This window comes from Epinephelus fuscoguttatus, linkage group LG21 (genome assembly GCF_011397635.1).
Source record: "Epinephelus fuscoguttatus linkage group LG21, E.fuscoguttatus.final_Chr_v1".
Taxonomy (NCBI): Eukaryota; Metazoa; Chordata; class Actinopteri; order Perciformes; family Serranidae; genus Epinephelus; species Epinephelus fuscoguttatus.
In genome coordinates, this window is record NC_064772.1 from 27,664,798 (window position 1) to 27,690,571 (window position 25,774).

Consider the following 25,774-nt stretch of genomic DNA (forward strand, 5'->3'; position numbering starts at 1 on the left):
AGCTACACATACCACCACCAAACACACACACACACACACACACACACACACACACACACACACACACACACACTAACTGCTTGGTCGCTCTCAGACTCAAATACACCTCAAAGCTAAAACTAAATGTCATATTAAAACTTAAAATAAGTTCATTTACAGCGTGTTAACATACAATGCTGTTTTTGCATGTTGTTGCCCATTCATTACAACTTATGCAGATTCTTCTTTAATGTTTCTGGCAAGCATTTTGTAGTTCATACCACACCAGCAGATATTCAGATTTTAAAAAGCTTTTCCTGTATACCAAGCAGAAATCCTGTCAGTGCAGTTTAAAAATAATGTGCAAAGACTTGAGAATTGTTTGCGACAGCATTATGCGCATGCCCGTTCAAGATTCAACCGAGAGCTCAAACTCTAAAATAACAGAACGAGGGCTGAAGACGCCCTACTGGGTTGACTGAGAACCAGGATGTCATTTATCAGCTTTTTTAGTTTTTCTTGGACTAAAAATTCCCATTTACCTAAATGAGAGCTTATCCCTGATTTATAACACAGATTCAGTGGTTAAGCTGCGTTTGAGCAACAGGGTTGAGTTTCCTCAAGATGCTTTTTTGGCTCTGGCACTAAACTCAGAGACAGGGAAATAGTCATTTTGCGGATAAAACTATGAAAGGAAATAGGGGATTTATACCGCCTCATTTGAGTCAGCTCATGGTCACACACAGCATGGAATCCATGTTTTAAACACTTCATGGAGCATTAACTTTGGGTATGTGTCATACTCAATAAACAAGTCAGCACAAAAGCATCCACAGCTTCCTCTTCCTTGGTGCTCTCCAGTGCTATCACAACATTCCTGTGATGAACAAGCTGCACACTGTAGGCTGACAATGACTGAAAAAAGCACTCAAATACTTCTATATGTCCTTAACATTTAGCTTGACATAAAGCAACTGTGTGTGCACATGTGTGTGCATCCCCGGCAGCAGAGCAGGTGATGTGTGTGTGTGCTGGGTGAATTGGAAGTAGAGGGAGGAGGAGGAAACATTAAACAGAGGTTCTGTGTCCTGTCATCACACTGTCTAGACAGGACACCTCCTAGACCTAATGAGGTCTTTGTCTGTCTCTATCTATCCCTTTTACACACACATACATCACCATACAGCTTGGTTTCAGTTCTTCAGTATTCCTGCAAGACAGTTTTATTAAAGAGCATTAAAAGGTCACAAAAGAGTTTACACAAACTTGCACACACAGAGATTTTTGTGTGTTTTGTGTTTAAGTACGATACACACACACACACACACACACACACGTCTCTCCAACACACAAAATTAAGGGGAAGCGTGCTCCAAAACCATAGGAATGCTTACACCTGGCACAGATCTGACAGAAAATGCTGAATCTTCTGCAATAATTACAGTATATTGCTATGGTTACTAGGTCACACGCGCATGTACGCCAACACACGTCTTATCCCAGTAATCAAGTGTTTTTCAAAGGAACAATGGCGAGCTGCTGCAGGTTTCTTGCTTTTGATGCCTTTTAGTCTTTTGTGTTGGATTAGTTTTGTGGTTCCAGCCTTCCTATAGCCCTGCATTGCCCAGCACATAAAGACTTCTCAGTGATTCTCCTTGATGATCTGCTTTGAAAAAAAATAAAGGTGCAAGACTTCTTTAAACAATCTGTATATCTAGAATTCAAATAAAAAAGATCAGAATAACAGGCTGGTACATGAGTTAAGCCTAGTTTTGGCAAGGAGAAAAGATAGCTGCGTGTGTGTTTTGCATCAAGAAAATAAAAGTTAAAGCCCTCGTCTATAGAGACAGAGCGCAAAGCATCATCCTCTGAAAAACACGCCCACCAGAGGGGAAAACTATCAGTACCACAGTGTGCAACCAAGGGCTGAAATGCTCACAAAATGCCTGTAGCTAGCGAAAAAACGGATCTCAGCCAGTCAAAGGACTATTTTAGCACCTTTTGTCTACTAGAGAGGAAAATTTACATTGACAACTCAATATTGTCCCTTCTCCTCACCTTCCTTATCTTGGAGAAATGTTCCCACTGAATGGCCAGTAGTGACATACTTTGATATTTAACTAAAATCTATTTGATCAAATCTTCAGGTATGATCATCATTTAACCCAACAAAGATTAAAAACAGTCATTACACAGCTTAGTTAGCTTTAACCTCTTCACTTTGTCTGGCCAATTTTGCAAAATGCTAGCTGCATGTAGAAATACTGAGTGTCAGGATCTCAGTTTTTCAGTTCTGCTGTTTCTAAAACTTAATCATGGATTCTCTCCCCTGTTGGTAGTGCGTCCCACCACAAAGCAGCTTTTAGGCATTTTTGTGTTGTTTGCTATCAGATGAATGATAAGGAGGCACCTTCACCAATACAAAGTCATTAGAGAGCAATTTATTGTTTTTCGGAGAGGGTGGAACTTATGCGCTTTGTCTCTATGCTCGATCTGGAGCTCCATTCCCTCCCAACCATCAGGGTCCAAACAGCCTTCACTTGAAAAGACACTGCGACATGAAATGTGGAGCTTGCCGACTGATAGTTGTACAACAACTGCAAGTTGTGGTTTCAGAATATACCATAGACTCACTTAACCTTTTTGTCTTATTGTTCTGGTGTAATAGATCTAATTTCTCCAAAAACAAACCTAAAAAGTAATAATTAAACCTAAAAATATAGCAGGGTGAAAGAAATGAACATTCTCAGCCTTTTCTGATTGTTGAATACAGGCTTTAGAGTTGCATTACTTAAAAAAAGTCAGCTATGTTCTTGCATTTCACACATCTACTAGTCACTATAACCTACTTCTGAAATATAGGAAGTGATGCTTAGGGTAACAAGCTAATATAGCTGGCTGGGTAATGAACTGGCTTCATCATCTAGGCATCAAACACTCATAAAACAGAACAGAAATTGACTGGGCTTGTTCGGTGTTGTTATGTGGTTGAGTTCTCTTTTTAAAAATGTTTACATTATGTGGTCTGAAAGCCGTGGATCTCCAACGTGGATGCAACAAGATGTGTTAGATCACCTGAAAAACACAATTCACAAGGCCCCTGCAAACAAAATCCTAGGAGAATTCTCCTCCTCTTCCTGTTCCAGTAGTGAACCTGGTTGCCCCAGCGACAGCTTCTGATTGGATGACGGGAACTGCGTTGTCAATCTCATACTGCATGGCCTGGACCAAGCGAGACAGATAAAACCAATTAAAAACTGAGGGAAAGAGGGAAAATATCATGAACTGTTTGATGGTTAATATTTAAACTACATTAAAAGTCAGAAATATTAACTTTGAAAAAGTGAACAAACATTGTGCACTTTATTTGGTTCTTTCACATTCAGTTTTTTTTTTAATCTGACACACCTGCTTATACAACTCTCTGGTGTGCAAGAACTCCGAAGTAACTAAACCAAATAAATAAATTCAACTGGAAAAGAGCTACAGTTTGGGTGACCAACACAGTATGTGACAATAAACCAAAAATTAAAAAATAATCTCTCATGCAGAAAATGCTTTAGGAACTTTAAATACCAAGAGAGAATATACCTGTACTTTGATATTACATTGTATGTACTGTATGTCAAATAAAGCTGACATGTTGGTATAATAATGTAAAGTTCCTGCATCCCTCATACCTGTGTGAAGGAGGGAGCGTCGTAGCAGCTGTACATGGCTGAGGACCGGTCGGCCCGCATACACTGCTGAGGGAAGGAGCTGATCTGCTCTGCTAACTCCAGGGCTGCCTGTAAAGCTGTGGTCGCAACATGAAGTCAGTCCAACACAGTGACACAACACATACAGAACATTATGCATACACTAGGAAATGCATACAGGTTAATGTGTTAATAACCCTTTCTTTTATCACAAAATCTCCAGCTCTTCATCCTGTTGCTGGAAGAGATGGAGATCTCTACCCATGCTACTGTGCCTCCTCACCCACATGAAAGCACTGGACCACATCCAGATCAGTCCTATGGAAAAAAACTACTCCCCATGATGTCACACTTTGATGCCCTGAGTGAGTGTATATGTGTTGGGGAGCTGCTACTTCATCGCTTCTCTCTGATGTTAAACCCACACTATGTGATCATCCCTCAGAGAGGCCAATTAGGCCAGACTTGACTGTGGGAAGAAGAACTTCCTAAAAGAATTAAGCTAATCTTCTTCTAACGTCTAAGGAGAGGGGAGGGGGATTCGCACATGGAAAGGCTTTTTCAGGATTTAAGGATATGAGAGCGTTCATGCATTAATGTAATACAGGAAATGCCGTATTGATATGCGTGCATAACTTAATCCTCAGACTGCAGCTTGAATGAGTGAGGAGAGGGTAGTGCTAATGTTGAGTTATGGCTTCAGTGCAGGGTTGCAGCCAAATAAAGAAAACAGATTCACTGGAACAAATTTGCATTATATGTGATTTTGTCTGATCTTACCTACAAGACAGTTTCTTAAAAACTGTGTTTCCTGAATGAAAATGGGTCACGGGCCTGTTTCTATGTGGTGTCGACATGACTTTTCTTCACAGTGAATAATGATTTCTACTTCCCCCACACAGACAGAGGATTTCCAACCTCCCACATATCTGGTGTTCACATCTCTACCATTTGCTATCAAATATCCTGTAATAATAATAACTATACACTGTAAACACACATTTAACATCCTTGTTTAACATCTACATGCTTCCATTGGCTCGCAAACAACAAATTAGCTTACCATAATTATGCAGACGACATACACATTTACATATCACCAGGAGACTGCGGTCTAATACAAAGAATAAGAGTGAGTGCACTGAACAAATCAACAACTGGATGTGCTACAGTTGAGGTAATTGTTTTGGGAGCCAAGAAGGAACCATTAAAAGTCAGCGTTCAGCTTCAATTGGCAGTGTTAAGACCAAGCCAATCATGGACTCAGACCTGAATTTCAACAGCCACATTAAAACAATTACAAAGTCTGCCTACTGTCATCTTAAGAATACACCAAGGATTAAAGGACTGATGTTTCAGCAGGATCTGAAAAAAAAATCTGTGTATTTATCTTCAGCAACTTTAACTGTGTCCTTACAGGTCTCCCTAAAAAAAAAAAATCAATCCTGCAGCTGATTCAAAAGCTGCTGCTCGAGTCCTTACTGACAACAAGAAAGTGGATCACATCACTCCAGTTCTGAGGTCTTCACACTGGCTTCCTACCTGTCAGAGAACTGGTTTCAGAATACCACTGATGGTTTAAAAAGCACTGAATGGTTTAGGTCCCTAGTACATTTCTGATCTTCTGCTACATTATAAACCATCCAGAACTCTCAGGTCATTTGGGACAGGTCTGCTATATGTCCTTAGAGTCAGGGCAAAACATGGAGAAGTAGCGTTCAGTTTTTATGCACCACATATCTGGAACAACTCTCAGTTCTTTTAAATTAAAGCTGAGAACTTTTCTGTCTTTAATGACTGTTCTTGGTTGCATTATGTGTTTCTTCTGCACTTTGTCTCAATGTTTTTGATGTTTTATGAAGAGCACTTTAATTTGCCTTGTTGCTGAAATGAGCTATATAAATAAACTTGTCGTGCCTTGTGTGCTGGACCAGAATAATTTAGAAGTTTCCTGAATTGCTTTTGTCTTTACCTCCCACTTGTCAACATGTTATTGTGTTGTAAACAGAAACATCTGGCCATGGCGACAGTGGTTAAGTTTTAGACAGATGACAATATCATTTTAAATCATATAAAAATCAATCAATTTAGATTAGGAAACATCGGATTAAAAATGAAGTAACAAAGCCTCAAGCTGTAATCACACTACGAGCGACACAGGAGCAGGCTACAAGTCATGGAAGTGACATGAAGCTACAAACTGATGCCCGACACTTGTCACTGCGGATCAGCTTTTATCAGTGCTCCAATGACATGGTGAAGGGTCAATCAATCATACTGTGTTACTTAGCTGATGCTATGATAACCTTCTGCGTACTGTGGTGCACACAGTGAAACAATGGGGTGGTGAAATGTGGTGTTAAAATAGGGTTTAAAGCACAGATATTTTTTTGACGAAATACAGCTTTAGGGGACATTTAATTGAGGCTCTTTTTGGCAAGCAGATGCACAAACTTGTGATCATGTAACTACATTAACAAGCGCTGGAGCAACTCTTCAGTGGTGACTGTGATAATGTAGTTGATCACACTGCTTGTAGTGTGAACACAGCATAAGAATCTGACCGAGCATTCAATTTCAACTTTCAATACGATGCGATGGACACCTTTTGGTCACTATTTGTGATGTATTTATGTGTGACACCCTGACATAGCAGCACTGATAAACAGAATCTACAATAACTCCAATACCTTGGCCATCAGGAACAACTCTGTTAGCGAGTCCGTAGGCGAGAGCTTCCTGTGCTCCAATTGGTCGTCCAGTCAGAATCAGGTCAAGGGCTCGTGACAGACCGATGAGACGTGGAAGCCGCACTGTTCCTCCGTCAATCAGCGGAACTCCTGAAAGCAGATGAGATGTTCAGTGTAAAGCAAATGTATGATACATATTGTATCGCAATCATATACATATGCCACAAACAGATAATTCTATGCTACACTTTATACACCTTAGACCAGAACATACTGAAAGTCCTCTTTACACTGGGCTTCAAATATCAGTTGATTTATCTGCTATTAGATTCAGTTTTAAGCTTTTATCAAGAATAAAAGCAAAATTTTATCTTATTTGAACTCCTTGAATTTGAGCATTGGCTGCAGTTTTCTGTTTTATTCGACTGTAAATTAAATGCCAGCGCCCAGATATATCTCTGACATGCTTGTGACGTATGAACCTTCTAGGACCCTGAGGACATCTGCAGCCAGCCTACTGACCATCGCAAGAGTCAGAACAAAACATAGTGAAGCAGCGTTTTGCTATCATGCAGCACCAACCTGGAATAACCTCCCAGATGATGTTGGACAAGCACCGACTCTGACCACCTTTAAGTCAAAGCTAAAAACATTCCTTTTTTACACTGCCTGCTCCACCGTGTAAAGACGGCAACCTTATTTTGAAACTCAATTTTAAATACTCTTTTTATCTTTGTACCTCTTGTCTGCACTTTTGCTATTTTTAATGGTAAAAAAAATGGAAAATTGTAAATCATGTAGTAATTCATTTTACCTTTTGTATCTTTTTCCCTCTTTATTTTTTCTGTATCCTTCATTATGTTTTATATTTTATTGCTCTGTAAAGCATTTTGAATTGCCCTTGTGTAAGAAATGTGTTATACAAATAAAGCTGCCTTGCCTAGATATTTTTGGGCTTTAGACAAAACAGCCAATCAAAGGATGTCACCTCGGGTTCTAAGACATTTTAATGGATCATTTTCTTGATGTTATGACTGTTTATCCAATAAATCAGAAAAAATGACTATCATAATAAACATAATTATTAGTTGCAGTCCTATGTTTTGGAGAGATGGAGATTCCTGTGCTGCTGAAAAGTATATCCAGAATGTGGGGGTGGGCAGACAAAAATTTGGATTACTTAACTGCAAAAAGGTGAAAAAAGAATGTAGGCCAGTGTGCCAGTGTTACTGGGTTCACACACGTCACTTAAACTGCGTAAAAACAGCCAAAATAACACTTAGAAATATATAATATACTGCTGGCATTAATCTGGGTTACAGCCGTCAGGGGAACAAAGTTTTGAAACAATTTCACTCCTTAACTGTAACTCTGCTTTCTCTCAGTCAGTACGTGAAAACTCAAACTCCTCCTAACTCTCAGTCTCACTGGACACATTTGCGTTATTACTGCGTCTACAGAGAGACAGAGGGATAGGAGAGAAGGGAGGAAGAGGGAGAAAGTACACTGCAAGGTACAGTAAGCTTCTGGCATCTGTCCTAATTTCTAAAGAGCACCAGCTGGAACTGGCATACTTTCTACTGTTCAGCGCTCCCAAGTTCCACGCCACAATCCCGACTCCCTAATTCCTCCAAGTCCCTGATTCTATTTGACCGCCCCTTATTGAGAGCACATGTGTCGGACATGTTTTCATAACCCCAAATCATCATGCTAGCTTTCAGGTCCCCCCCCCCCCCCCTCATTCTTTGGGGAGTCTTGGAAATACTGTGATTCTATTCATACTCTGCAAGCTACTCTCTTTCTCCACGTCGTTCAAATAAATTAAATTGGAATACATGGAATACCAGTGTTAATACACGTGCGACCAATCCAAGGGGCCTGGTTTGGGTTCCGATCGTCAGCACATATGGCGCTCTGACAGACAGAAGACTGTGATTAGGTGGGGGAGGGGGGTGTTACACTGTCTGCAAATACTAGATTTCACTCAATTTTTCAGTCATCCCCCATTACAGCAGTGTAACCGACTGAAATGTAAATTACAGAGTGTATGGCTGAGCACCCCGAGCCGATGAAAAGCAACATAAATGACAGCTGAATTCCTTTTGCTGCAATTCAGTTATATGAATAGCACAGATTCTTGCAGCGCAGGTGTGTGCCTGGGTGTGTGTGAGTTCAAGGTCTTTTCAATATTGACTGAAACAACAACTGAGAGTGTTTCAGCCAGGGTTTTGCTCCGTGGAGCTTTGTCTTGCACTGCATGGAACTACACACACTTGCACACACAAGGGCATTCCTACACAAGTATGTCTGTAGAGCACACACACACACACACACACACACACACACACACACACAACCTTTACTGTCTGATGTACACCCACAGCCCTATCAGATGAACTCATTTATCCATTACTTTGAGATATCCATTTAAAGCATTTATCTATTGATGCATCTCAGATCAGATACTTCTGTACTTATACCTATACAGTGCACTATGAGTACCTGGATAGTGCAATCGTAACAATCAAAAAGTCCAGTGTGGAATGCTGGACACTTCTCACCCAGACTCATCATGCTGCCTATGTAGCGGAAGGGCCAGGACCCAAACACAATTAAAACCTGTGAAATGGCGGCCAATGATGACTGATGATAACCACGTTATCATCAGTTACTGATGTTACATGTGTTGTGGTGTAAGCTATACGATCTACTGCGGTAAGTTATGTTTGGCGTTTGTGCATGTTCAGTTACAATTCACCGGACAGAAGAATAGAAGCTGTCAAATCTTGCCATTGTCATTTCAGGTAAGTGCACAACGACACTACATTTTCAAAATGTTTGCACTACACAATTGCATAGTGTATGCAGTATACTACATGTAAGTGTACTAACATAGTACCCAATTTGAGGCACACCATATTAGTTTTAGATATTTCAACCATATTTACAAATATTTTTATCTAACAATTTTAACAGTTTGTCTACTTTTAGTTATCTATTTAAACCACTTATCCATTACTTTTCTATAATTCAACCATTTGCACCATTGCAGTACCTAGATAACTATTTTCACAATTTATCCATTAATAATAGTTTTTTGACCATTTATTAATTACTTTTAGCTATTGCAACTGTTTATGCATTACTAGTAGTTTTATATTTCGAAAATGTGTCCATGACTCTATTTCAATCATTGTACAATACATTTAGTTGGCTAACTATTTAAATTTTTTATCCATCACTTTTAAATCATTTTTTTGCTTACTAGTTTGACAAATTTAGCCATTACTTTTAGTTATCTATGTCAACCATTTATCCATTACTTTTATCTGTTTAGATTTTTCAATCAAATCGTATTTTTCATTTTCCCTAAATTTGTTTAGCTCCCCCACAGTCTTTCCATGGACCCAGTGATAAGTGCAGAATCATTGCTTTAGTTCTCCGCAACACAAGGTTGATTAGTGCAAAGAGCTCCTCCATGTCATGTCCAGCATGATCACTCTGATTACAGCATGAGACAGAAAAAGGAAGAAAAAGAAATGACAGAGAGAGGCGGGGGCTGGCTAGAAATCAGTGAGAGGCACGTGGAGCTGGAATGAAGAGGAGGAAGACAGAGCCTGACTCTTAGAAGAATAGATAAAGAGCCAGGTTGACCTCCAGCCAGTCTGTCTTTGGTGCTGCTGTTGGCACCATCGCTATCAGCATCCGGAAGGATCTCCTGTCTTATCCGCAGCACTCGTCTCCAGCACCTCCAGCCCTCACCCTCCTCTCCCTGTCTGATAGTCCCGTCTCTGATGTGTCCTGTTTGCGGGACTTTACACAGACCTGCGCTTTGTCCCACATGAATGGGAGCTGAGAGGTTGGAAGCACCTCATTGAAGTAGCTTTAACTCAAAAGGCATGTTTGGCTGAGGCGGAGAGCGGTGGCTTCTGATCCCTCATTCCAAGTTTCATAGAGGGAAATGTTTGGCAGTGATCCTGATACAAGATAATCAGTTAGTGTCCGCAAAACAAAAGTGTGGATTTGTCATCGTTGTTCTTCAGTAATGAGCCAAACATTTGGAAAGGAACCCTCTGCCTTCTTGTTCAAAGCAGATAAGCCCATTGTCAAGACTGAGGCTTGTTATTAACAGGGCTGAACATGAGTCAGCAAAGTCTATTGTTTAATAACCAGATATTGGAGGTGGTTCTCTTCCTGCATCATCAGAGCATCACAGCTTATCTGACTGACGTGTAGCAGAAGTCTGGAGGAATGAAGGAACCTTGTATTTTATCTTCTTGATACAGACGAATACATCATGGTTGGTCTGTGATAGCAAGTCAGGTCTTTCCAAATTCCTATCTGAGTCATCACAAATGGTTTCATTCAGAAACTTAGGCTTCTTAGGTATTTTTGTTTCTTAATCAGTAATAATAATAATTAATCAGCGCTCCCATAATCACAGTATTAGAGCTTCTTATGGTCACATTTAGTCATTATACAAACTTGTACTGAAAGAACAGTTACCTATAATGCACACTGGCTTTTTAAAACCCTGAACTGTAGCTTTATGTTTTTATAATAAGACATAAAATGACATAATGTATATAGTGGTTCCTTTTAACTGTGCTGACAAAACATAAAAATGAACATTTTAAAAGAGGTTAGCCTATGTGTCAGTTTTAACAGCAATAAATGCTGCAGATCAGGTTTGTTTGCATTTGCACATATTGTGGTTTATTGTTATATGCAACCATCTTTGTCTTGAAATTTCCAGCATCTATTCAGTAAAATCAAACCGGGCAGCAGATATTTAAGAGAGAACAGATCTGGGTTCAAGCCCATATCAACTATTACTATATATTATCACCTGAAATGTCAAATGAACACTGAATCCCTACAAGCTGAAAGAGTGCTGCTCTGTAGCTCTGAACCTCTTGTGGACTTTGGCAGCCAAAACAGAAAGATTATAATTTTTCTAAGAGATCACACTCCATGTGACATTACAACCAACATCTACAGCTACTAATAAGCTGAGAACAGAGTGTGAAACACAACACACTGAGGTGTTCTGGTTTGCTGCTGGCATCCTCACCACATCAAAGTGAAACCCACTACAATGGCCTCCCATGAGGGTAATGCGATTAAGTTTGACGTGGATTAACAATTTCCGGACAGCTCCAGACTAAATGGACAGAGGGAAAAGAACAGATCTTCAATGAGAAGCTCGCTTTGAAATGCTCACTAGGAAAATAGCAGCACTGGGCTAGGTCAAACATGAGTGCCACACAGTTAACTTGATTTCATGTATTTAGCCCACTGAGTTAATACCAGGCTGTGTGTTCTTTAGTTTGCAGAGCACCATTATACAAGACCACCAAGGCTGCAAACGGGGCCTTAAACTATGAAAAGGACATGTAGCACCTCATAGGAAAGCACAAAATCACATTTAAGTTTAAACATGATGAGATCATATCAGGAACCCAATCTGCCTAAAAGTGACTAAATATGAGGTACAAAGTTTTTAAATTATTCTTGGCATGATTTGTATTTAGATTAATACAAAGCTATCTGTAACTGTCCAAAATGATGCCCATATCTTGCCATCAGTTTATCCACTTTAAGGTTTACATCACCCACATTCATGTACCCATCACTCATAGTGTTATATGAACTTGTGAACTTGTTTTTCTCACATGCCTTCACGGTGAACAAAGAATCCAATAATGGAGAAAATTCTCAGTGAATTGGAGAAAAAGGGGGCCGCGTTATACAATAGTAAAATTATATCAAAACATCCATATACAAAACCTCACATATGCGAGTAGTGTGCCTGGGTAAAAGCATTTGTTTGAACTCTGCTTGAGCATTTCATAGAGCAGAGTTCAAATGCACTCACCTGCCCAGGCGCACGACTCGTCCCTGTGTGAGACTGTTAAGGCCTTTGCACACTGAGTCTGTTTCATGTCTGATGTGTTTTTTAATCCATCATCCGCACAGAAATCTTGCACACTGATTCCAATGCATTTTATTGCTCTAGTCGTTGTGAAAATTGGCAAGTGGGACAAAATGAAAAGACACATTTCCTCCTTTGCCTCTCCACTTAAGTTACCTATATGGCTGTCACCAATCCCTCCCTGTCTTACATTTGGCACCGAAGCTGCATGAAGGGGCGGAGCTGTCCTCCACATCCTCTTCATCATCATCCACCTGAATATTACTATCTGATGTGTTGAAAGTGTGCTATCTGAGTTGTGAAATGATTCTGTGCGTCCCTTTCTGTCTTGTCACGGCTGTGTCCCGCCGCCATATTATCATCACTGATTCTTGCTCAAACGTCTCTAAAGGCTTCTGACGGATGCCATAAACGCAGAAAATCAAACCTGTTGTGTACATTTTAATGATGGACGAAAGTTGATTTACAGTGTGAGGTATTTATTTTTAGATGGGCGACAATTTCAGATGAAAAAAATGGGCTCAGTGAGCAAAGGCCTTGACACCAAAGTATTTTAAATACTAAGGTTTTAGGTAAAATGCATATGTTTGGGAAGTTCTTCTAAGCACATGATAAATGAGACTGGAATTACACTGCACAAGGGTGAGAGGATGTTTTGATATAGTTTTCTGTGTTATGGATTCTTCGTTCACTGTGGAGGCATGCAAGAGCAAAGTTTTCTGCACGAGTTCAACGTAACATGAGGTGAGTGATATACAAATAATTTTGTGGGTGAAGTACTCTTTCTGAATGTTGACTGATTCCTGTCTCTGCACACAACTGCTCCGTCCATTCACTCTTCATGGAAAAGAAACCTGAAGTTTCAAGAAGGACTGCTGGTTTTAAAGTGAGATGATGTAATCACTGGACTATGTCACTCAGATTCAAACTCACTGAGCGGGTGTTTGAATTGGCTGATGTTATGTCAGCTTTGGACGGAGGTTTGACTTCGATTCAACATGTGGCTTCTTCTCTTTTGGCACTCTTTGCCTGTCCCTCCTCCAGGTATGAGACAGGACTTGAAACTGTGAAGAAGAGAGAGGGAGGAGACACTGACATGACTGATTGGTGTGTGTTTGAGGGGTCTCCATTTAACAGCCTCTACTTCAAACAGGGAAATCAGAGGAGTACTGTCCTAACAATCCTGGACAACCTCCATGCTTGCCTGATTTAGCCTCACCATTTAAAGAGAAAAATCCTTGAATGAAGTATTACTGAACTATTTTAAGTTTCCTTTTCCGGTGCCAACTTTTTTTTTTTTGCTTTGTAATGTTCCTCTGGGTTAAAGAACCAAAATAACATCGGGGAATTAGGTAAGCACAGTGGTTTTTTCATTCAGGTCTCTCAAAATCCAACGAGCAGCAGACACTAATACCAGACTCCTGTGACGCAACCATCTCCTCCTTCTCATTTCCTCCTCTTCGAGGCAGAGGGGCCCCAGACAGGAAGCCACAGGTTCGGCAGCCAATCACGTGCCAGAAAGCTGTCAAATCCTTATGGTTGCCATTGGCCCACATCAGAGCACTGCAGCAAGCCTCTGAGGGTTTTTTGACTCCAAAGCCACCAGGGATTCCCTCTGGCTGCTGCCATCTGTGCCCGACCCCAAAATGGTTACAGAAATCAACCATTAAAAGGAAATAATCTGTAAGAAACACAGAATCTTTAAATAAACTGTGCGCCCCACAGAGCAGCATTACTTTTGATGTAAAATGGGAGGGAAGCTCGGTTTTCAATTGTTTAATGTTGGGAAATAAAGTAAGCTTAAATGCGTACTCTTTTCCACTGTAAAGTCTGTTTTTTCTAAGGTAAGAGCCTCATAAGAAATGTCTCATTTTGGATTACAGCCCCATTCAATGTTCCCTCAGCCATACCACGATTTAAACTACACTAACTACAGGCTTGAAAAGGTGAAGATTCTGGTTGTGCAGCCTACAGCTACACAGAGTATGGGTACAGCAGTCAAAGTAATAATCACTGTACTAAATGCACATCTGAAAAACCACAGTGGTTTCAGCTAAGCTGGGGAAAACGACTCAAATGTGTTGACAAACAAGCCTGAAGATATGTGGCAATCAAGAGGCAGAGAATTAATTACTGGGAGGAAATGTGCAACTTAATGTGTCGAAACCACAGCAATGCTCATTTCTGCCTCCCAAACATAGTTTTGAGCTGATGGAAGAGGTTTGAAGTTTGAAGTTCATCCCTAATGGGACACGCAGTGCAGACACTGAGATTCTTAAATCTGTTGAAAGAAGTTTGTGTCCAGAGATGCACTGATAATCCTTTGTTAAAACTATAACCCTTAAATTACTCTGAACATCTTCTCTTGTGTCTCTCTTAATATGAACTTCCATCTTCACTGTAGTGCTTTCCTTATTCTTCTCTTTTTGTTTCTGGAAGAATGGTAACAGCAGGTAACATACAGAATATATTGTCTGGGTAAGATACGTATTTTAACACTTAAAAAAGCTCTATTACGAAGATTTTTTTTTCGTATGCTATGCAGGATATGCCTGGGAATCAATGAATAGACTCATATCCCTCTCAATCACCACTTATGACCGACTAGAAATGCATGGCGGTGCATTTATCTGTAGAGACTCTGCCCTCTGCCTGCATTGTTTTGTTTTCTTCGATTTTGCTGTGCTCTGGATGTTCCTGGACACAGCACGCAGATGAGGTCAGGGTTTTATACAGAGGCAGCGACCAAGTGCCAGTTTGTATGCACCACACATCCAAGGAGGAAGCTACAAAAATCGCGTACATGGTAACGAAAAAACACAATATAGAGAATCTGGGGTTGGCTTTCACTTTAACTTGCAATACTGTTTACAAACAGAAGCTGAAAGTTCCTGCACAGTATACCTTTAAGGTAATGTTATAACTTTTGATAAATAATTTAGGGGAAATATAAACATGGTTTTCTTCAAGATATGATGAAACAGCTCCTAAACTGCACAGTACACAGAGACTGGAGCGTGGCCTGGCACTGAAGATTTGCCACCAGACTGTCTGGGAAGACAGACAGTCAGTCAGACAGACAGAAAGACAAGGGCACTGCCAGGATGCTCTCCTGTAAATTACAGACCTCAGATGATAAGCCCTGCATGTTTACACTCTAAATCTAGTACTGCCAGTAAATTATAGTACAACAGTTGTATTTATAAACACCATGGTTGTATTCTAAACCCTCAAGCAGCATGGCCAAAGCAATGACAACTACATCATGAGAGATGGTGCAGCAACGGTCCAGCACGAGCCACTTTTACATTGTAAAGCCAACCACGACTCGCTGGGATCAGGATAAGCTTAACGTGTTTACAGCAGAAGACCCAAAGTACTACTTGTTCTTTTAAAAACTATAGCCGAGTCAGCGGGCAAACCATGCCAGTGAGCTACGGGATGCCAAAAAAGGAAAAAGTTGTTTATGAGGAAATTGTGTGACATAAATAATATGTAAGCCCTGTTTGGCCCCGCAGTGGAAACCTGGCAGTGGGTTGCTTCCTCTCCTACTTATCAAGACTGCCCAGCAGACTCTGGCCGCGATGCCAAAAGGTCACGGACACTGGTGTTATCGCACTACGACTCCGTCCTCGCACACAAACAAGAGGAGGCTGGGGTGATAACACAGGACAGAGTAACAAAGTTGAAAAATAGAAACAGCGTCGACTTCCTGGCATTAGGAGACAGATGATGTATGTGTGGATGCAGAGAAAAACACAGGGATACTTTCATGGACAGATATAATTAGATGAGCACATACACAAAGGCAGGTCAGGCAGCAAAACAGTGAAGAGTTGGAAGAGAGGTGGCGGTGGTAGCAGCAGAACAACTACTGGCAGCAGTAATTGGATTGTATACGCAATATTAATAGAAGCAGAATTAAAAGAGCACCAGTACATCCATTAGTATTCTAAGTAGACAAAAATCAAAAAGAAGTAGGTAAAGCACCTTGAGCTAGCAACATGAATATTGACAGAGTAGAAGCTAAAGCAGTAGCTGACATTATACTGGTAGCAGGTAGTAAAAGTAGATGTACTGGGAGTAGTTGGGGTAATACAACTATAAGCACAAGTAGAGACGTGTCTCAAGTAGTCAGACAGTTGAGTGTGCTAAGAGGTAGTGCTGCTACTACTCCAATATTACTACGACTACTAGTAAGAGCTGCAGTAGTTTTAGTAACCCTCATAGTTTTGAACTAGTGGTGCAAGTGTATATATATATATATCTCCTTTATTTAACCAGGTAAAAGATCATTGAGATTAATAATCTCTTTTTCAATTGTGACCTGGCCCAGATGGTGTTATCTGTCATGGCAGTACTGTACTTTATGGAGTAATATTAGCTCAAATAAAAGCTGCGGCAGTGGTTATAATAAATATAGTTGCACCACTAGTGGGAAAAAAGCCTGTGTGAATAGAGGCAAAAATAAATGTTTTTATTGTTGAAGTTTCGCTGAAGCAAGTTTGTGACCTGAGGAACTATGTTTGAATCACTGGACCAGCAGTATAACTTGGGAAGAGAAAGCAACTTCCCTCATTACCACTACAGAGTTACCTGCAGCTTCATCATTATTTTTTAAGGTTTTCATGTGATTCTGTAGTTTCCCAGCAGCATTCACTATGTATTTAAATCCGAAAATTCAAATATCGGTCAAAGCGGACACATGGTTTAGCGTCAAAATACTACTTTCTGTAGCCCCTCTGAAAATGTTTTTCCCATGTGACCTGACGTATGTTTCTGTATGATGTCTTTGCTACATGTAACGCCCCCTAGCCTGCCTCTGATAAGCCTCCTTTGATAAGTGTGTGCTATCGATCTTACTATCCAAGTTTAGAGAAGCAGACGTGAGTACCAACACAGAAGCTGAGCAATGTACTGCTGTGGACGTCATGTTAGTTTGGCTCCAAAGGTCACACAATAGCTCACAATGGAGTCTGGTGGCTTTGAAAAGAGAGACATAGCGGCTTCAGTTCCCAATCGGGAAGTGCTTTGTGACGACCAGGTAAAGCAGTAACAATAGTCTAAATACAGCGTACACTTCAATTGATTCTTTTAGGTGACTAAATTATGTTTTGCTGTCCCTGTCTGTTTGAAAAACCAGGCAAAGAAAGCAGATGGAGTCAGCCTTTGAAAAAGGCCCTGAACCTTCAAACCCAGTGAAGCTGCTCAGTGGCCAACAGCTCAGACTGTGGCTGTATTGGGCAGCTCCCTTAAAAAAAAAAGTCAAAGTCAAACTACCTTGAATGAAGGATAAAAAACTTTCTGACTACTAGTTATGGCACTTGTCACATTTTAGTACTGGCGTCCTTTCACCACCACTACTAGTAGAAGAGCAGTACATCATAATACAGTCGAAACTGTAGTGGCAGTAAAGACAGCAGTAGCGTGCGGTGTCAGACGTACCAAACCTGCGACAGAACACCCCCATGACGGCGCTCTCCTCCACCACTCGCAGATCTGCCAGCAGAGCCAGCTCCAGCCCTCCAGCCACAGCAAAGCCACTGACTGCTGCTATCAGCGGCTTTGACAGCTCCAAACGGGATGGACCCTGGAGGAAACAACCAGATTAGTACATCAAAACACACACACAGTATATACATGCAAAGCTGTGGCACAGAAAATCAACACAGACAAAGAACACATTGTTAACAAGGCAGCAACACTGCTTCCTGTAAAATAAAACCACTGTATGGTATATTTGAAGCACCTCTATATATAAATGTATATTTTCACTATCCTTTCCATGCGTTTTACCTCCCTGTTTCCATGGTGCATCTACTAAAAATGTTCTAGAAAAGAGTAACAAATGATCCAAGTTCTGGCTGTCGCTGAACAAATGATGCACTGTGTATACTGTGAGAGATGCAGTGCTATAATTTTCTGTACAGGAGGTCCACTCAATCCCAAAGACTTAACATGCAATCGAGACAGATTTTATGGAGGCTGCAGCTTTTGTAGTTTACAGTACATCTTTAATGCTATAATCCTTCTTTGTCAAGTGATAGCAGTGTGCCAGAAGTGAGGACGTTCTGCACATGCACAACACATACAGCTGACTTAATTCAACATCATTCCCTAAACCCAAATCTTTACCACTACCTGTCTTCTCAAATCCTTAAAAATAGCTGCAATCACCACTGACCACCTCATCTGATTTTATGTTTTGGTGGAAACCTTCAGACCTCCATTAAGATCATAAGGAAATATAGATATAACCCTCTGAAGCACACACAAACAGCGCTCACCATCGGACCGGGACCCTTTGTGACATCTTGCTCCAATTTGAGGGAGGCTGTGTGATTGGCCAGCTCTTTCAGATCATAACCAGCACAGAAATTCCCTCCTGGAGGAGACCACAAAATTACAAAGTATGGCAGCTGGAAAGTCAGAGAGGAAGGGAAAATGATGAGGATGAAAAAAACAACAAGTTGAGCTGGAGTCCGAGGGCTGCAATTTGGATAGCAGCTTGCTTTGGGCTGGCTGGCACACAAATGCTCCTCTTCCCTTAAGAGCCCAAATCCAATACATAGTCACAAATCATGCATTTGCTCACACACATATGCACATACACAATATGCTCATTAATGAAGGACTAACATACTCCAACCACAGCCCCTTCCGTTGGATTCATGTGGTAATTACAACATTCCCCAAGAGGCCTACAAACACTATGTCACAGGCTCAGGCAGGGACTCATAAAATCCTCCTCTCTCCGAAATGTAACAGTAATGAAAATGATTATAACGAACACATGTGCCAGCAACACCCATCAACTGGGAGCTTTGATTACAGCTGTGGGTCAGCGCAGGGCAATTATAGAAAAACAGTGCGTCATGCTGTTTATGGGAGCAGCGATGTGACAGAGCTCCCTAAACCCCTTTGTCCTTGTAGGAAAAAGAGCAGAAGCTCTGAAGAGCTGGCCCATTCATGGAGGATCATAAAGAATTACTTAAAATCTTAGTTCACTAAAAGCAAGGACTGGGAGACTAAGCTGAAGACTTGTAGGTTCAGAGTTTGAGTTTTAAAGGGTAATTTGACCCAAAATACTCATGCTGTAAAGAGTTTTATCAGGGGCAATGTCTTCTGTAGAGTATATGATGTGACCAAAAGAATGTGAACAGTGGTGTACGCCCTCACGGGGTCACAGGATGAATCTGAGGTGTGGCAGGATGATTAACAGGGTAATAAGGTAAAAAGTATGTGCCATACATAATTATATGAGTTTCAGCCATTTCTCTAAAAGTTTCATATGTATTTATAAATGAAAAAAGCCTTTACTTAAAAGGACAGCTCAAGTGCGAAAGGGGGAGAGAGACGCGATGACATGCAGCAAGGTGGCTAATGGTTCTATCGACTAAGTTGATTACTTAAATCTTGGACAAGTAAAACTGCATGGATGTTTTTTGTACTTTGACATTTAAGAAACACAAACAAAAAGGACTGTACAATATGTATTTAATGGGACTAGTGAGGCTTTACAGACATTAAAAGTGCTTCACCTCAGTTCAGCTGAACACGTGCGCAGCTGTAGTGACACAGCTAGGTTGACATCTAGATTGTACCTGACCACAAACGCCCACAGAAATCTGAATCCCAAACACTCCAACTATGTGCCAGCATATTCAAAACCTGCAGTAGGCAATTACGCTTAATTTCACAAGTAAAAAAAACACATCGACATTGAAAAATTAGAGCTGAGAGTGATCGTGTTGGCGCTAATTTGAACAAAATGGATTCCTTATGTTTTCAGAAACACTACAGCCAAACTCAAACCTCCCTGCTTGTCATCTCATAGCACAGACAGACTGCTAATCACCACTGAAGGTCAGTCTTCTTGTTATAGTGGAGCAGCAATACAGGACAACCTGCTGACAGGAATGTGTGGTGGGACGATTAAAAGCACATTACAGACATTGTGGGAATCACAGAAGAGCCACTTCTGCTGGAACAACCTACTGTGCCACTCATTGCTAACCCATTTAAAACGAGCTAATTACTCTCTAACACACACTGTTTTCTATTCACAGCTGAGACTAGTAGCACTCAGCAGTCGTCATCTGGAGAGGCTCCCACCTCTGAAGTACCAAACACAGTATATACTTGTGTCTCTTGAGGCCACAGTGCACTTCATACAGCAGGTTGATCCAGGTTGAAGACATTATTTCCACTGAGGGAAGGAGTTCATTCAGCGTGTGTGATGATTATTTTTAGAGGTATTAGGAGCTGTGGCATGATTCTTGCTTTGGGCGGCTGACACAGTGCAGGCCACCTCACAGGTGTGTGTGTGTGTTTTTTCTGTGTGTGCACAAGTCTGGTCACCTCGGCATTTCGGCTAGATCTAAGGACTGGAAAAAAAGATGCAAAGGAAGAATGTGATGGAGAGAAGGTAGGTGAAGTGCTGGAGGAAAAGTGAGAGATGAAGGACTGAGGAAGGATGAAGAGAAGTTTTAGTGACTAAATTGATACAGGACTAAGGAGTTGGGTTTCCTTGACTTTTTTGACCAGGAAGTTAGGAGTTGTAAAGTACTTTCTGACAGAAAAAAAGTGTCTAAAATTCTCCAGCTTGCAACGACTGCTGCAAAATCCCTGATTTACTCTTTAGGAATAGTTTGACATTTTGGGGAATAAGCGTATTAACTTTCTTGTCAAGAGTTAGATGAAAAGATCAATACTGCTCTCATTTCTGTACAGTAAATATGCAGCTTGTCGTCACTGCAAATATGCCAAGCAACCAGTGGAGGCTCCAGGAAGTTACTGCTCCCAGCCAAGATATAGTCCGACACATACTACCTGGTGAAACCCCAACATGTTTTTAGACTTTTTGTACAGAATAAACAATCAAGATAATCAGAGGTGCTGGTGGGTGCATTTGGTACCTTTACACAGATCTAGAATAACTACTTCCCACTGTTTCCAATTTTTGGGGTAAGTTAAGCTAACCAGCTGCTGACAGTAGTTTCAAATTTAGCATACAGAATTACATCAATCTTCTTGTCTAACTCTCTGCAAGAGAGCAAATAAGCATACTTTTCAGAAACTATTTCTTCCAGGTGCAATGCTCTCAGGATTTCATGATATTCCAAAAAAAAAAGCCATGACCGGTTTTAATGCTGAAATGTTAAAAAATGAGGCGCAGATAAGCAGAGGAAGAGAAAACAGACCCTAGAGGAAAATGACTGATACTGAGGACAGCTGGCTGGCCTGTAACTCGAGACGAAATCTCTCAACAAGTTTTAAACCAGACTCAAGCTCAAATTTTCACCCATCCATTCCACCTCTCACAGTTCTCTTACCTTTCCCATGCAGGACAGCCACGTTTAAGTCTGGGTCACTGTCGAAGGCCTCCAGCTCTTCCAGCAGACGCCTCGCCGTCTCCTGGTTCACCGCATTACGCACCTCAGGCCGGTTTATTGCCACGGTGACCACAGACCCCCTGCGCTTGGTGACCACAGTCTGTCCCGCAGCTAATGACAGAGAATGATAAAGATGCACAGACAGAAACCAATTTGGACCACAACACTTAGAAAGAGGCCGACCCAGAGGCATGAAGTTTAACCTCCACAGCAGGAGGGATGGAGATGGAATGTAAATCGTTTTATGTGGACAGGCTTGATAACAGAAAGAGTGACAGACAGTGACACAATGAAAGAGATGGTCTGGGTTGAGGTGAGGGCCTTGGCTCTCGCTCTGTCTCTGTGTTTATAAGTGTGTGTGAGTGTGCCAGTGATTGTGGCTTGAGGTTGCAGCAGGCAGTTGACCTGACATTGTTTAGGGTCATCCCAGGGAATCCAGCTGTCAACCGCAGCCAGAGGCAACTGCATCCAAGAAAAAACAGCAAGGAAAACAAAGCTACTGAGCGCATTAACCTCGCTCATCCAGGCTATTCTAAGGAGAAGGGACTGCTAAACAGAACGCAGTGAAGTGAGGATGGAGGAAAAAAAGCAATTTGTCTCAGGCAGCCCTTTCTACTCTGCTTCACCTCAAACAAATTATCACACAGCACAGTGTGCTCATGGGAGTGGAACCACATTTCACACTTCACAGTTCAACTTTAGGACTTAAACTCTGAGTCTGAGCAGCTCAGGGTGAGCCGGCATGGCAACACAGATTAAAAATTAGGATTACATTTTAGTGGTATTATTGTTTCTGACAGGTGTTTTATGTCATTTTTATGCATTCACAACACTTTTTAAATAGGGGTGTTAATCACAAGTTTCATCACAATACGATATGATACAGATTTTGTTGACAATGATCCGAAATTTTCTGATATCACAAAGTCTGCGAACATATAATTTTGATTTGATTCAATTCAGGGACACCAATAACCTCCTGTGTCTTTTTTTTTGGCTGCTCAGTATTATCTGCGTGGCAGTAGGCTGCTAGTACTGTTTGATTGTTTAGGCAGGAGGTGTGCTTGGATCGTATTAGTGACACAAACATGAGATGGGAATTTAAAAATAAAGGCATCTTAAAGAGGATGATATGTATTAAGGTTTTTACTTTGCATCGACAATATTGGATCACCGATCTTAAAATCAACATACCAATCCAGTTCGATGTATCGTTACACCCCTGTTTTTTATACTGGAAATTTAAAATAGCTCTGAATTGATTAGTCAATTAAAAATTAGTCATCAACCACTTGATAATCTAATAAATCAGATGTAAAACAGTGTGCATAAAGCGCTGCTCGGGTGTGTAAAAAAGGTGTTTAGGACTGTGTCTCAAGAGACTTTAATATCTCATGGCTATTTAACAGTTAAATACTGCCTTGGGTTTCAGCCATTAAGGCCTTGATTAGACCAAGCTGAATTCTTAAATCCTAATTGAGTAGTTATGGGCGGATTATGAGAAAACGGTCCCCTGGGTGCAGATTTGTAAAAGGGCCCACCACGTCTCCTTCACAGAAGACACAGGTTTTGTGTTGGTTTTGCCTCGTTTTTTGCCTCATTTTGTGTCCCTATGAGATCATTTTGTGTCCCTATGAGGTCATTCTGTGGGGGTTTGTGGTCGACTGTCTCTTTGTGGTTGTTTTGCACATTCTTGTACTTATTTTGTATCTGTTTGCAGGTCCTTTGCATCTCTTTGTGGTCATTGTGAGTCTCTTCCTGGTCCATACCAAGATTATTAAATGAAGGCTGGGACAAGCTCTTTGACCCCATGGGAACAATGGCATATAACACGTGCAATTTAACTGGATGTTGGAGGGTTACAGCAGACGACACTAGATTACTATTTCACGACGCTATTCCACTCAAATGGATGTCAGGTGATATACAACAGAACGTTTTCATAGAGTAAGCATAGGTTTGTGGTCTTTAATTAAGGACGTTTTGTCACCAGGCTCTGATTTGATTTTTTAATGATACAATCAGCTTTTAATACATCCTATTGATTACGTACACAGAACAGTCATCTCACAAGATTCTGAAGATACTGTTTTCTGGAGATACTTCAGAAATTGAGGATATTTTGAGCCATGATGACAAAAACAATGCAAAATATTAGGGTTGCATGATATTGGATTTTTTGCTGATATACAATATGCTGATATACAACAACTCATTTGGCTGATAAATGATATCAATATATCCACTTTTTTCCCCAAACTAATTTTAGTGATCAAGTCTCTTCCGTAGTGGATTTAACATCATATCACACATGCATGCTCTTATCGTGATGGCCCAGCACCAGATGAAGAAATGCAGTGCTTTTTAACATATGTAATATTCATTCACTGTGCAAAGTAAGAAAAGGTATGTTGGCCAATTCCAATGTATCATTTTAAAGCCAGTATCGACCGATAACAATAACATGCCGATATGATCGGACATCCCTAACTGCTAAAGTACACAATTTGTGTTTAAACTGTGTTAAATGTAAAGATGAGATGCTGTATTACTTAAACACGTCAAAAGATCAAATGAAAGACTTGTCACTGGAAAATATACAGAGGTATTACTGCTCTGATTTGATTTTCTAATGACACAATCAGCTTTTAATACATCATATTGACTATGTACACAAAATATTCATCTTAGGAAAATTTAAACATACTATTTTCTGTAAATAATTGAGAAATAGAGGATATTTTGAGTCATTATGACAAATAGAGTAGAAAATATAAACGCAACGTATTTTTAAAGCGTCACTTTATCCAATGATGTGAGTTAACTATCCATTAAAAGTAAGTAAACTTTTAACTTTTGTTAAAAACAGGTCTGTTCAGAGCATTGATCGTCATTTTCACTGTTAAGTGGTGTCTGCGGTCAGTTTCTTCACATAACCAGATAAAGTATCTAATCATTTACTTATCTACTAATCATTTATGTGTGCATTTACAATAGACATCCACCATTACAATATTTTTGGGTGTTTGTAACATAATTTGGTCTGGAAAGGTCAACTTTTAATTACACCTGTGTTTGTCCTGTAATGACCCGTCAACATTTACACAATGAAAACGGTGTATTAATCCTGTAATGACAAGAAAAGGCTTTTAAGTTAAGAGGATAAAGTAAAGTTAACCTTACTTTATGTTTAATTATACAACTGTGGACATTTTTATGCTCTGTGTCGGCTCTTAATTCTTAAGTTATTGATATCTTGATTTACAGACCTACAGCATTGATTCAGAATAACTGATGTAGCACAGGTGAGTCATGTCTGTACCACAGGTATGCACTGACAATATGGCAGCCTCTGCTGCCTCCTACAGTCACCATGAAGTTACTGCATGTTTGGGGCGCTAGTGACTTAGTGGAAGAGCAGGCGTCCCATGTACAAGGCTGTTGCCACAGCGGTCCGGGTTCGAATCCAGCCTGTGGCCCTTTGCTGCATGTCATCCCCCCCCCCCTCTCTCTCTCTCTCCCCCTTCACGCTTACCTGTCCTGTCCAATAAAGGCAAAATGGCCAAAAAAAATCTTTAAAAAAAAAAGTTACTGCATGTTTCCACACATACCTGTTCCTCTGTCTTCACCTCCCGTTGCAGTGCTGTAGGATTTCACTGGCAACAAACTGGCCTTTATGGACAGTCCAGACGTTTTACTGCGACAGGTAACATTAGCCGCTAAAATTGGTGTCAACGTCCGGAAATGTTTCAGCGCCATTGTCGAAACTTACTCTTGAAAAATTACACAAATTAATCTTTATCGTATTTTACAAACAACTAAAGACAATTTAGCAGTATTTATTCTACTCTTTACACATTAAGCTAACGTTAGCTAACTTCAACACAACTTTGATAGTGTAACACCTTCATACTTCCCCAGAGAAACAAGGACACTGCACAAGGTTCTGAAGTCATATTGGTGCATTGCGGTGGTAGAAACCTCCAACGTACAGCAGATGGCGACATTAAGCCACTTAGCAGGTCACTGTTTCCTCTGCAATGCAACGTACCTTTGTATAAATGATGAAAGCAAACT

The 25,774-nt window shown here is 40.6% G+C and overlaps 1 protein-coding gene across 2 annotated transcripts; it reads right to left on the minus strand.

The window, feature by feature from the left end:
* Nucleotides 1-176: 176 nt before the first annotated feature.
* Nucleotides 177-25,608, minus strand: zgc:101569 (uncharacterized protein LOC449822 homolog). 2 transcript variants are annotated; one of them, XM_049564637.1, is made up of 8 exons: nt 25,309-25,608; nt 21,638-21,808; nt 18,590-18,687; nt 17,748-17,892; nt 6,368-6,517; nt 3,660-3,775; nt 3,055-3,201; nt 177-1,642 (listed from the first exon to the last, which is right to left on the minus strand). In XM_049564637.1, exons 1-7 carry the CDS (start codon nt 25,454-25,456, stop codon nt 3,094-3,096), a joined length of 936 nt encoding a protein of 311 aa, XP_049420594.1. In that variant the 5' UTR covers nt 25,457-25,608; the 3' UTR covers nt 177-1,642; nt 3,055-3,093. The 2 variants fall into 2 exon arrangements, with proteins under 2 accessions (XP_049420594.1, XP_049420593.1); XM_049564636.1 differs by having other exon boundaries at nt 190-3,201.
* Nucleotides 25,609-25,774: the final 166 nt, after the last annotated feature.